The sequence below is a fragment of the Labeo rohita genome, chromosome 1 (genome assembly GCF_022985175.1).
Source record: "Labeo rohita strain BAU-BD-2019 chromosome 1, IGBB_LRoh.1.0, whole genome shotgun sequence".
NCBI classification, from domain to species: Eukaryota; Metazoa; Chordata; class Actinopteri; order Cypriniformes; family Cyprinidae; genus Labeo; species Labeo rohita.
Window position 1 is genome coordinate 16,503,643 of NC_066869.1, and position 12,820 is coordinate 16,516,462.

General features: G+C 36.1%; 2 protein-coding genes across 3 annotated transcripts in view; one reads left to right on the plus strand and one right to left on the minus strand.

Annotated features, from left to right (window-relative positions):
- Positions 1–12,820, minus strand: part of aplf (aprataxin and PNKP like factor) — a 51,261-nt gene that overhangs the window by 4,681 nt on the left and 33,760 nt on the right. The gene's annotated exons all lie outside the window — the stretch shown is intronic.
- prokr1a (prokineticin receptor 1a) lies at positions 807–9,624 on the plus strand. Its single transcript, XM_051139146.1, has 3 exons — positions 807–918; positions 2,422–2,942; positions 7,456–9,624. Exons 2-3 carry the CDS (start codon positions 2,479–2,481, stop codon positions 8,159–8,161), a joined length of 1,170 nt encoding a protein of 389 aa, XP_050995103.1. The 5' UTR covers positions 807–918; positions 2,422–2,478; the 3' UTR covers positions 8,162–9,624.

The window sequence follows — 12,820 nt, forward strand, 5'->3', positions numbered from 1 at the left end:
TAAAAATATGTATGTACATTTATAACATTATACTTTGTATTATATCACCTTTTCATCAAGTTACAAAAAAACTAGTTCTATGTGAGGGTGTTTCTAATGTCGCGTCTATGGGAGGGACGGTAAATTTGACATTTTTCTCTCTTCTGACTGCCGATATCAGTCTAGATCAATTTTTTTCCTTTGATTGAAAGTCGTGAAAACACTATCGTGTAGTTTTTCGTTTGCTATTTGAGCAAATGGGAATGCAAACAATATACTTATGGTACTCTCCCATTCAGTGCTCTCGGATTTTACCCAACTATGACGACTTCCGCAATCAGAAACCCGGAAATGTGAAAAAAAGGTCCATCGAGTCAAGTCCAGTTTCATTTATTTATTTATTTTAACTATGAGCATTTGGTAATTTATTAGGAAACACTTATCCGCCTTATTTTTCCCGTAAGAGTGGGCGTGACCATTTGTACATTTAATGTGTCCGGCTTCCGGTGTCAACAGCTCATATTGTAAACTGGTGTCTTACCATATTAATTTAAATGCATTCTCTTGATTATGAACACACTGGTAATGCAAACCATTTTACTGCACTTTGTTATTCTTCTCAATACTTCCCTGCAGTGGCTAATGCACCGGAAGTCTCGCACATTCACAGAAAACGGCTTACCTACGCGTTGAAAAACAAGGCAGATAAAAGCGTATTCAATTTAAGAAGGACTACTACATGATTTGTGATCCGGATTGCAGATACACAGTAGTGCCGCTAGAGGGCAGGAGGCGCTGAGCGCTGCTTCATTCATCATCTGAGACAACAGCAGCAGCACTACGACCACATACAGCAGAAACTACAGAACATCTGAAGATGCGCATATGTCCTTACGCGGAGATCAGCACGAGTTAAACAAAAGGAGAAATGCTGTGAAGGTAGGACATATATGGCTTTATATTTCTTGAAGGGAAAGTGCAATTGTTCAATGTTTTTTCTTGCAGATTTGCACTTTTTTATAGGCTAATTGCATATAGACTACAGCCAACAGCCTATAGAAAGTTTGTATTCACTTAAATCTTAAAAGCAAATTATTAACAGTAAACAGATCACGATAAATTAGTTTTAAAAGTGCAGAATACGTGTTATACATCACAGACTGAAGTGCGTGCATTACTTGTTCACTGTGTAAATAGTTAATTATATATGTATGTTACTCTGTGTTTGCTGTTGCTAATGCAGTTATTTTAATTTGTCTAATAGTGCTTGTTTTGTCCCTGACTGATCAGTTTCAATCTAATCTATTTTTTCTTCATCCTCAAATCATCCTTATTTTATTTTATTTTATTTTATTTTTTTCGTGTATTTTAATGTATTATTACTAGAATTTACATTTGTGTTATAGAAGCTCAATGCAAGTTCATTAGACCTTTAAGCCAGGTTGGTAAAAACCTACTTATCATTCAATAGCACACAGGGACTATTTGCAAACTTGTAGTTTATGTGTCACTTGTGGACATCAGCCTGGACATATTTGTTATACCAGCCTCACACTGTCACTAGCACCAGACAACAATAAAATGAAAGAAAGAAGGCGACTGAAATCACCCCACACTCTTAAAAATAAAGGTTCTTTATTGGCATTGATCGTTCCATAAAGAACATTTACTGTCCCTGGAAGATTTCCAGTTCTTTATAATGGAAAAAGGTTCTAAAATATTGTTCAAACTAAGAAAAAAATATTCTTTTAAGAACTGCTCACTGAAATATTCTTTGGGACTAAAATGGCTTTGCATCACTGCAAAAACATCCTTTTGTAAGCTTTATTTTTAAGAGTACACAAGCACAGAAAAAAAGGTTGTGAATTCTGTTTTGCTTTAAAGAAAACAGTTAAGTTTTAAGTAAATATGCACCAAAACCTTGGTATTATCATAAATCCATCTCTAATGTGGCCATCTGTGAGCTTTTTGCTCTCCAAACTCAAACCGTTTTTCATCGAACCGTCTCATCCACGTATCCCTCGGTAAGCATCTGAGTTGTGATTATGTTTTCTTCCATTAAAAGCACGGTTCACTCCAAAGTGAATATTTTGTTGTCATTTATTCACCCTCACGTCAGCCGATCCCATATAATTTTCTTTCTTCCATGAAGCACTAAAATGAGATGCTAGCCAAGAGTGCAAAGTGCTTTTAAGAGCCAAACTACACTCCAAAATGGGGGTTTTCAAATAATTGCAAAGAACCTTTCAGTGAAAGGACCATTTTTTTCTTAGTGTACAGAACCTTTTTACATCATAAAGAACTTTTTCTCGAATGGAATGATTCCATGGACATTAAAAGTTCTTCATGGAACCATCAGTTCCTAAACCTTTAGAGTTTAGGATAACACCAGTCCAGTAATGAATGTCCTTAAAAAATATGTTGTGAAAACTCATTTTCTAGTATTCGAGTAAGAGTATGGAAGACCCTGGTGCTCTGACAGACTAGTAAAAAGAGAAGATGGGTGAAGACAACAGGAGCACCTCCATCGGGACATGGACTCTCATACACCCATCGGGGAGCCCTCTTGACCTCATGCCCAATTACGACATCCCTCTGGATTATGAGGTTCCGGTGGACGAGATCCCAGACACGACCCAGGGACGAGCGTTCTTCGTGGCTACAATTGTTATCGCAGTGGTCCTGGTTTGCATCATGCTGGTGTGCGGCGTTGGGAATTGCCTCTTTATAGCCTCTTTGGCACGTTACAAAAAACTAAGGAATCTCACCAATTTACTCATCGCCAACTTGGCAATATCAGACTTCCTGGTGGCGATCGTGTGCTGTCCCTTTCTGGTGGATTATTACGTGGTCAAACGGCTGTCGTGGGATCATGGGATTGTGCTTTGCATCTCCATTAACTACCTTAGGACTATGTCTCTCTACGTGTCCACCAATGCTCTGCTAGCCATCGCCGTGGACAGGTGAGCGTTTGTCTCTCTAAGCTCATGCAGCATGATGCAAAATGTTGTTTGAACCATAGATCAGGTATGTCTATTAAAATAATCAAGGTAAATTGGTCTTAGGACTGCCAAAATACACAGAAAAGCATCATTACACATTAAATGCACATCATTAATGTTGCTTTAAAGGGACAGTTCACCCAAAAATGAAAATTACCCCATGATTTACTCACCCTCAAGCTATCTTGTATGTATATGACTTTCTTCTTTCAGGCAAATACAATCGGAGTTATATTAAAAAATATACTGGCTCTTTCCAGTTTTGTAATGTCATTGAATGGGTGCTGAGATTTTGAAGCAAAATAAAGTGCATCCATCCATCATAAAAAGTACTCCATATGGCTCCTTATACCTTCTGAAGTGAATCGATGCGTTTTTGTCAGAAAAATATCGATTTTTGAAACTTTATAAACCATAATCTCTAACCTTCACTAACTACGTCATGACTCTCTCGTGAATGCATGTATGACAGATAGCATAAGCTAGAGATTATGGTTTATGAAGTTTTAAATATGGATATTTTTCTTACACAAACGCATCGATTCATGTTAGGAGGCCTTCGTTAACTCCCTGGAGATGTGTGGAGTACTTTTTATGATGGATGGATGCTCTTTTTTGGACTTCAAAATCTCAACACCTATTCACAGCCATTATAAAGCTTGGAAGAGCCAGGACATTTTTTAATGTAACTCTGATTGTATTCATCTGTAAGAAGAAAGTCATATGGATCTAGGATGGCTTGACGGTGAGTAAATCATGGGTTAACTTTTATTTTTGGGTGAACTATCCCTTTTTTTTTAAAAGGTTCCTGTCATTATGAAAAAGTGCCACTTTCACTGAATATGGTACAAATTCTCAGTCTTTTTTTAAGTAGTAAAGAAATTTAATTTAGAAAGAATACTAAATTGAAAAATTTTCTATTCATCAAAGAATCCTAAACAACAAAATGATTTCCACAAAAATATGAAGCAGCACAACTGTTCTCAACATCGATAATAATAAGAAACATTTCTTGAGCATCAAATCAGATTTCTGAAGGATCATGTGAAACTGAAGACTGACGTAATGATGCTGAAAATGCAGCTTTGCATCACAGGAATAAATTATATTTTCTGAGCAAATAAATACAGCCTTGTTGAGCGTAGGAGTCTTCTTTTAAAAACATTAAAACATCTGTGTTACCCCAAATGTCTAAAAAATAGTGTACATGATATTTATATTAAATGTTAATTTTGCCTAATTTTGCCTAATTCAGCTATCACGTTATGCACTTTTCACCTTACATTTCCTATAGATTATTTTAAAAAGTTTCCTTAACTTTGGTAACAGGGTTGTCTGGCTGAGAGAGTTTACCATATTAATGGAAAGTGCCATGTGAAAAGAAAAGCCACTCAGCTTGTACATTTTTTAAAAACCAAAATGAACATGCACTTGAACATGCACAAAATCATATTTAAGACTTCTAATCTTACAAGCAAGAAGTTCTCAGAAGAGCATGAAGACAGGATTAGAGACTTCACTTCAGATTTAGGAGAGACTCAAGTTTGGATTAGGTGCAGACTTCATTCATACATTCAGGACACATGAAATGCTTTCTGAGGTGTATGTGAGGAATTGCACGGCACTTGCATCACATTTGGCCAATCCCTGAGGTTAAGCTAGTTAATTAGCATGTCAATATTTGAATGGCCGGGGAGAATATGCTGTATTTAGCCTTCAGCAACAGCCTTAGATATGAGCTGACGACAGGTCTGCTAGTCAGAAAATTAACATCTGGCACAAAGTACAGTACATCCAATAGTCTCAGTGCCTCTAAAGATCTTACGGTAAACCCATTAGTCAGTCCTTCCTGCAGTTTGGTTCTTCCTAATCGATTCTCAAGCACATTCGAGTAAATAATTTGGCAGATGTTTACTTTAAAAATTAAATAAACCCTTATGAACTAATGATACTTATGATACTTACGATACTAAGGTAGCTACATCTAAAGACAGGATCTTACCTGAAATTAAGCTTGTATGTTTAATTAATTGCTATATAAATTGTAAATTTATTGCTGATAAATTATACTATAATAAGCATATAAACAGTTTGGTATATTTTAATAATATTTCTCAGAATATTTGTATTTAAGGATATTGATGGTTCGATGAAGTACCTTTAATATCCATGGAATCTTTCAATTCCACAAAAGATTCTTTATATTGTTAAAATGTTCTTTGCACTAAAAAAAGATTCTTTAAGGAACCAAAACTTGTTATTCTGTTAGAAACCTTTAATTTTAAGAGTATATGCTCCCTACTTAGGCAGCTGACTAGGTTTTGGAACAGAGCCGCTCTTATCTTACAACGCCATTCATGAAATCGTCCGACCTGTTACTCCCAGCGTGCTGTTTCCCCTGAACTCTTATTCGTGAACTCGCCAAGTAGCACAGATGATACATATCAATGGTCAATTTAATCAAGTAAAAAAGTCTTTGGTCTTTCTGTGCATCACAGTAACCGCATGTGTTTGGGCAAGAGTACATTCTCTTCACTAGCAGAGATGCTGTTTCCTACTGAGCCAGTGAAGATTGCAAAGGTTTCCTGTGGGAAGTATAGAATTCTAGAATTCTTAGAACTTTGGAACATCAGAATTTTTGAGTAACATACAGATAAATTAACATATTAAATTCATATTTACCAGTAATAAGTTTAGAATTATTACAGACAGTAAGACAGTTTTCACAGCATGAGAGAAAATTAGCAGCCTTAGGCAAAGATGTGCTGTTAATCAAAATAGACAGAGTTTAAATAGGTTGTTAAAATAGCGCTGTACCTTACATTTAGAGAACAAGTGATGGAGGAGCCTGTTATTCGGCATGAATGTCAAAAGGTTATGAAATATCTTATTAAGAACGAGGAGCAGTGATCAGATCAGACAGAGAGATCAGCGAGTCAGTGTGTGTTAATAGACTGCTGTGTGCCAGACCCATAATCCTGATTCATTTTCTGCATTTGGACTGTTCTGAGGATTGAGGATTTGAGCTTTGAGATGTTTCATAAATACCAATACAAAAAAAGTCACAAACACCCACACACACTAAACAGCAGATCCAATTTAAATGATCAGAGTTTCCTGATCCAGATTCAAATTCAGATCCATTCCAAGTGCTCACAGTTTCCTAAAGCAGATTCAACTTTAAAACTCGCAATTGCGAGTTTATTTGTTTCTAAGAAAAAGTCAGAATTGCGAGATACAAACTTGCATTTGTTAAAAAAAAAAATGCAATTCTGACTTTAATTCTTGCAATTGCAGGTTTATGTCCTGCTATTCTGACTTTATAACTCGCAATTGTGAGTTTATATAACGCAATTCTGACTTTATAACTCGCAATTGTGAGTTTACCTGTGTAATTCTGAGGAAAAAAGTCAAAAAAAGTTTATGTCTCATTTATGAGGAAGAAAGTCAGAATTGTGAGTTTTTATCTCGCAATTCTGACTTTAATTCTCGCGATTGCGAGTTTATATCCTGCTACTCTGACTTTATCACTCACAACTGGGAGTTTATATCTCAATTCAAGATAGAAATTTACATTGCGAGAAAAAGTCAAAATTGCGATTCTGACTTTATTTCTCGCAATTGCGAATTTACTTGCGCAATTCTTCTAAAAAAGTCTGAATTGTGAGTTTATGTCTCAATTCTGAGTAAAAAAGTCCAAATTTTGCGTTTTTATCTGGCAATTCTGATTTCATTTTTTCACAATTGCGAGTTTATATCCTGCTATTCTGACTTTATAACTCACAACTGTCAGAATTGTGTGATACAAACATTGCAAGAAAAAAGTCAAAAGTGCAATTCTGTCTTTATAACTTGCAATTTTGAGTTTACTTGTGCAATTCCTCAAAAAAGGTCAGAATTGCGAGTTTTATCTGGCAATTCTGACTTTATTTCTCGCAATTGCGAGATTATATCCTGCTATTCTGACTTTATAATTCACAATTGCAAGTTTAAATCTCAATTCTGAGAAAAAAGGTCAGAATTGCGAAATACAAACATTTTAAATGTTTACAAACATTTATTTGGCAGTTCTGTCTTTATAACTTGCAATTGTGCGTGTACCTGCGCAATTCTGAGAAAAAATTCAGAATTGTGAGTTTTTATCTTTCAATTCTGACTTTATTTCTCGCATTGCAAGATTATATCCTGCTATTCTGACTTTATAATTCACAATTGTGACTTTATAACTTGCAATTGCAAGTTTATATTTATATTCTGAAAAAAAAAGAGAAATGTGAGTTGTAAACTCGCAAATGTAAAGAAAAAAAGTCAGAATTGTGAGATAAAAACTCATTAAGAACTTTTTTTTTATTTTAATTATTTTGTAATAAATCAACGATTGCAAGTAAAAAAAATAGTTTTCTAAGTTTTTGTAATATATATCTATGTGCACCTGCATTCAAACAGGTGTTTCAGCGTTTTCTGTATTCAACAGGTACATGGCCATCGTTCATCCCCTGAAGCCCCGTATGAAATATCAAACAGCGTACTGGATTATTTTTGGGGTTTGGATAATCCCAATCCTCATCGCGGTGCCGTCTGCCTACTTCGCTACAGAGCACGAGTATCCGCACAGCGCACTGGGCCACGACAAAAAGATCTTCTGCGCCCAGATCTGGTCTGCAGACCAGCAGCTCATGTATCGCTCCTACTTCCTCTTCATATTCATCGTGGAGTTCCTGGGACCCGTGGTCACCATGTCAATCTGTTATGCGCGGATCTCCAGAGAGCTGTGGTTCAAGAACGTCCCGGGATTTCCAACGGAGCAGCTGCGGAAGCGGCTACGGCGGCGGCGCAGGACGGTGGTGGCGCTTATCGCGGTTCTGGTGGCGTATGTTATGTGCTGGGCGCCGTATTATAGTTTCACGCTGCTGCGCGACTTCTACCCGGCGTTGATCACACGTGGCCGTAACTCACTGGTCGTTTTCTACATCATCGAGTGCATCGCTATGAGCAATGGGGTTATTAACACACTGTGTTTTGTGAGCGTCAGAAACAATGCCGCAAAGTGCTTTGGAGCGGTCAAACTCGCTAACTGGCGCTCACTAACGAGAGCTATTGTCGGAAAGATGGCGGAAGATGATATTAGGACTTCATCCATGCGAGTGACTGAGGATGTGGAATGTACACGAATAAAATGAAATGACGAAACGGAGAAATAAACTAGAAGGTGACACAAGACTTCAGGAGGGTCAAGAAATGAACTCAGAGAGTCATGAACACATTATTTACAAGAACAAAGAAATTAAAAAGATCCTTGGAGGCCAAAATGACCTCTGCGAGAGGCTCAGGTTGCATAACTAAAGACCAACAATGTGGTTCAGCCAAAAGTTGTGGCATGAAAAATTATACTGATGAGAGACTGATCTGGTTTATGAGCAATATGACAGCAAGGAAATAAGATGTATATGCTGCCAGATTAATATAATTATGCCAAATCCACTACAGCATTAATTTCCCAACTGATTAGGAAATACATTACAAGACGTCAACATGCATTAATGCAGATTAATGAAGATGTGCTAGAGGTGATAGACCAGAAATGATGCTGCTGGAGAAACCTTGACTTAACAGATCTGAACAAAAGCGCCAGATGAAATATCCAGGGTCACACTTTAGTTTGAGGACCATTTGTCATTTTTAACTATGACTTTTGCCTCAATAAACTTATTAATTTGCTGCTAATTAATAGTAAGATAGTTGTTAAAATTAGGTATGGGATAGGATTAAAGGATTTTTAAGTAGGGTCTTGCAGAATAAGGCATTAATATGCTTTATAAATACTAATAAACAGCCAGTATTCTAGTAATATACATGCTAATAAGCAACTAGTCAAGAGTGAGAATTGGTCCCTAAACTAAAGTGTTACCATGTCTGGGTGTTCAAAAAAAGTGGCTGTACCTACAGTACATTTTTGCAAAAAGTAACAAAAAACAAGCAAAAAAAAACGTACTTACATGCCGCAGTTTCTGATTGAAACAGACACTACTGTCAGTGAAACACTAACAACGTCTATTGTTTTTCACGCAAACCAGAGGCATATTACTGAATAATAAGGACTTTAGGACCGTTATGACTGCAAAACACTTTTACCGTAGTGCATGATTTGTAAACAAATACATTTTGATGTTTGCATCACATAAACTGCTCCATATGTATGGCTTTTCTGATGTAGTAAACTTGCTCAGTAGCGCACCTGGTACAGCACTGCATTTGTCATGCGGCAGGCTCAGGGTGAAAGACAGTAATAGACGCAAGCTGAAATGACAGTTGCTTCAGTAAGTGCGTCATCATCTCACGTTTGCCTTTGGTAACACTATCATTTACGTTTAGGATATAAGGTTTAGTGTAGGCGGTACATTATTTATTACTAAGTTTACTAAGCCACTAAGTTCATTTCATTTCCAAACTGCCGCAATTTGAAGAACAGTCCAAGATTTATGTTCATCTGTTTTAGATAAAACTCCCAGTGAAAATTCATTTTAAACGTGTCATAAAACAAGGACTAGCACATAATTTTGCAGAAATCGTCGCCACAGGTACATTTTTTTCCAATAAGCCTGGGTTGCTAATGTTGGTTACCATTCATATTGTGTAACTTGACTCTTCTCTGAATAAGAGCAGAGTTTAAATAAAGCATTTATGATACAAACAAAGTTGTTAGTTGTTATTTGACCTCAGAAACAAGGTTATTCACTTTTCTGTTCAAAAATGAAGCTGAAAATTCATTTAAGCATGGAAAACATTTTTTAAAATTTGCATTATGTTTGTTTAGGGTCTCAAGTATCCCCAGGCATAAAAATATGATTCAAATCATAATATATTTCATTTTGACCCCAAACAGAAACGCTGTGACTATAATGGATAACAGTCACATCTGGAGTCAGTCTGGATGCAAGAGCTACAAAGTTAAAGCTACAATAACATCTGCCTACTGGGTTTCCTCTAGATCAGAGGAACATTCTGAAGACTTTAAAGGGTAAATCAGAGGTTAATTTAAAAACATTCTGTGAACTTAAAAAAAAAAAAAAAAACAGTAAAATGAATCAAAAAGAAGGAGGTTCTCTTTCCTTGTGTTCAATCCATATGCATATGTGGGTAAAAGATGCACTTTTGTGCCAAATCGATAAAAAGATTGTTTCCATACAATGCTGTCACCAGTTTCATCACATTTTAGACTTTCCAAGTCGTTTAACACACTGAGCAAACAGAGAAACATGAGCAGGCTGCTTGGGAGATATAATAGTGAACGAAATCCCAGTACAAGAAGTCAAGCGTCGCAAAAAAAGCCTTCATTACAAGAACCATGGGTCCCCTCGCACATCATTAACTAGGAATTATCACTGTGAGCCTGAATCTGAAAAACACATTCGCTCCGTGCTCAGGCATAAGCCTACAGAGGGTGCATGTTAAGATGCTATGTTGCCTCCAAGCTCTTTGAAAAAAAATTAAACCAAGGATGAGGTGGGAAAAACACTGATTCTAGATACTGGAAACTTTACTGTAAAGGTTTGAAATGTAAAATTAAACTTTAAAGTTATTTAATATATTTAGGTTTTATTATATTTATTTTTTTAATATATCAAATATATTTATATATGAGACCCTAGACCACAAAACCAATTATAAATCACACGAGTATATTTGTAGCAATTGTAGGGGCCAAAATTATCGTTTTTTCATGTTCCATGAAGATATTTTGTAAATTTCCTACCCTAAATAAGTCAAAACTTAATTTTTAATTAGTAACATGCATTGCTAAAAACTTCATTTGGACAACTTTAAAGGCAATTTTCCCAATATTTAGATTTTTTTGCACCCTCAGATTCTAGATTTGCAAATAGTTGTGTCTCGGCCAAATATTGTCCTATCCTAACAAACCATACATCAATGGAAAGCTTATTTATTCAGCTTTCAAATGATGTATAAATCTCAATTTTAAAAATTTGATCCTTATGACTGGTTTTGTGGTCCAGGGGCACTTATAAATTAAATACATTAATATATATATATATAAATTCAAAATATATACTTTATGTGAGTGTGTGTATTTACATATACATGATAAATATGCACAGCACATATATTATGTACACAAAAACTCTTTTTTTGAATTATATCGTTTGACAGCGCCTTCACCAGGAGTTTGATTGACAGGCGATCTGACCAATCATAACGCCGAATCTGCCATTTTGTCCGAAAAACAAACCAGACAGGAGAGTAGATTAACGTTAGTTGACTTGAACATGGAAATGTTGAGTAGTGACGGCTTTCTGCGTTTGAAACAAGGTATATTCTGATGTTCATTCATGTTTACTTAATGCTATATAGCTAGTAAAGAGGAAGAGATGATCAGTTCACTTGCCTTGCCGCTTGGACTGAGGCGCATTAGCGATCTGTCACAACAGATTAAAGAGCCACAAAATGGTACTTATTTGATTTTCTTGAAAAAAAAAAACAGACTGAGACCTTGTTTCATACCAACAGTAGCTTGCTCTGTCCTTGTCTGTTGCGTTGTCAGTTTTCTCTTTCCTCCGCAATGTATTTTTAACTCTGTGAGAATATGTGTGGCGGAAGTATAACGAACAGTAACAAATGGGGGCGGGTCTAATTAACAGGTTTTTACAGGCACATTTTTGTATAGTCTTACCGTTAAAAGTAAGTTTTTTCCCTAGTCCATGTGGTTCAGTTTAATTTAGGATGCTGCCTAAGAAGACGGCTGTCTATGTAGGCAGCTCGCTGTTTTGGAAAAAGGACGTCGAGCCTCATTGATGAAACATAAGGAGAACGAATGCTCAGACTAAATTGTTTCCAAAACCATTCAGACATAATTGTCGCATCAAATTGAATGCAACAACTTACGCAAGAATGGAATTATAACACGTTAGCAGATTAGTTCTGCATGTTTGCCATTGAGTGAACGGAGTCAGTGCCGCAGAGCTGTTAAGTGTAAAATTTAACAACATATGATATGTGGAGAACATCATGTAACGAAAACAACGCATTAACGGGTGTACAACATTCACGTCTTGAGCACTGACGGTAGTGCTTTATCACTTTACTGAGTTTATGAGAAAACCAGACAAATCCAAATGGTTTTGGCGATTCCCTGCTCTTAAAGCTGGAATAGAGGCATGGCTCTCGGCACAAAAAGATAACCTCCTAAATCTTGTAAAAGGGTAAATGCTAGAAACAGACAGAACCTCAGTGTCTCTATTTACCTCCCTTCTCTAGGAGACTGATGGTGATTTATAAACATACAGCACTTCAGAACAGCGGGACCCTTCGAAAGCAGTAAAAGCTGCTGATTTCTGTACAAACGCACACTAGCGTTCAGAAAGGGGCCAATATTAAGTTTTTTTTTTGTAAGTAATCAATACGTTTGTTCAGCAAGGATGCATTAAATTGATCAAAAGTGACAGTGAAGGCACTTATGTCAACAGACTTCAAATTTTGTTCTTATGAACTTTCCATCGATCAAAGAATTCTGAGAAAATGATTCACATTTCCATATAAACAAATTAAGCAGCACAGCTGTTTTCAACATTGATAATTAGAAATGAACAGCAAATCAGCATATTAGAATGATTTCTGAAGGATCATGTGACATTGAAGACTGGAGTAATGATGCTGAAAATTCAGCTTTTCATCACAGGAATAAAATACATTTTAAAATACATTCACATAGAAAACAGCTAGTTTAAATTGTAATAATATTTCATACTTTTACTAATATTTTTGATCAAATAAATGGCAAAAAAGACTTCTAATTTCAAAAACATTAAACTTTATTGAGCCCA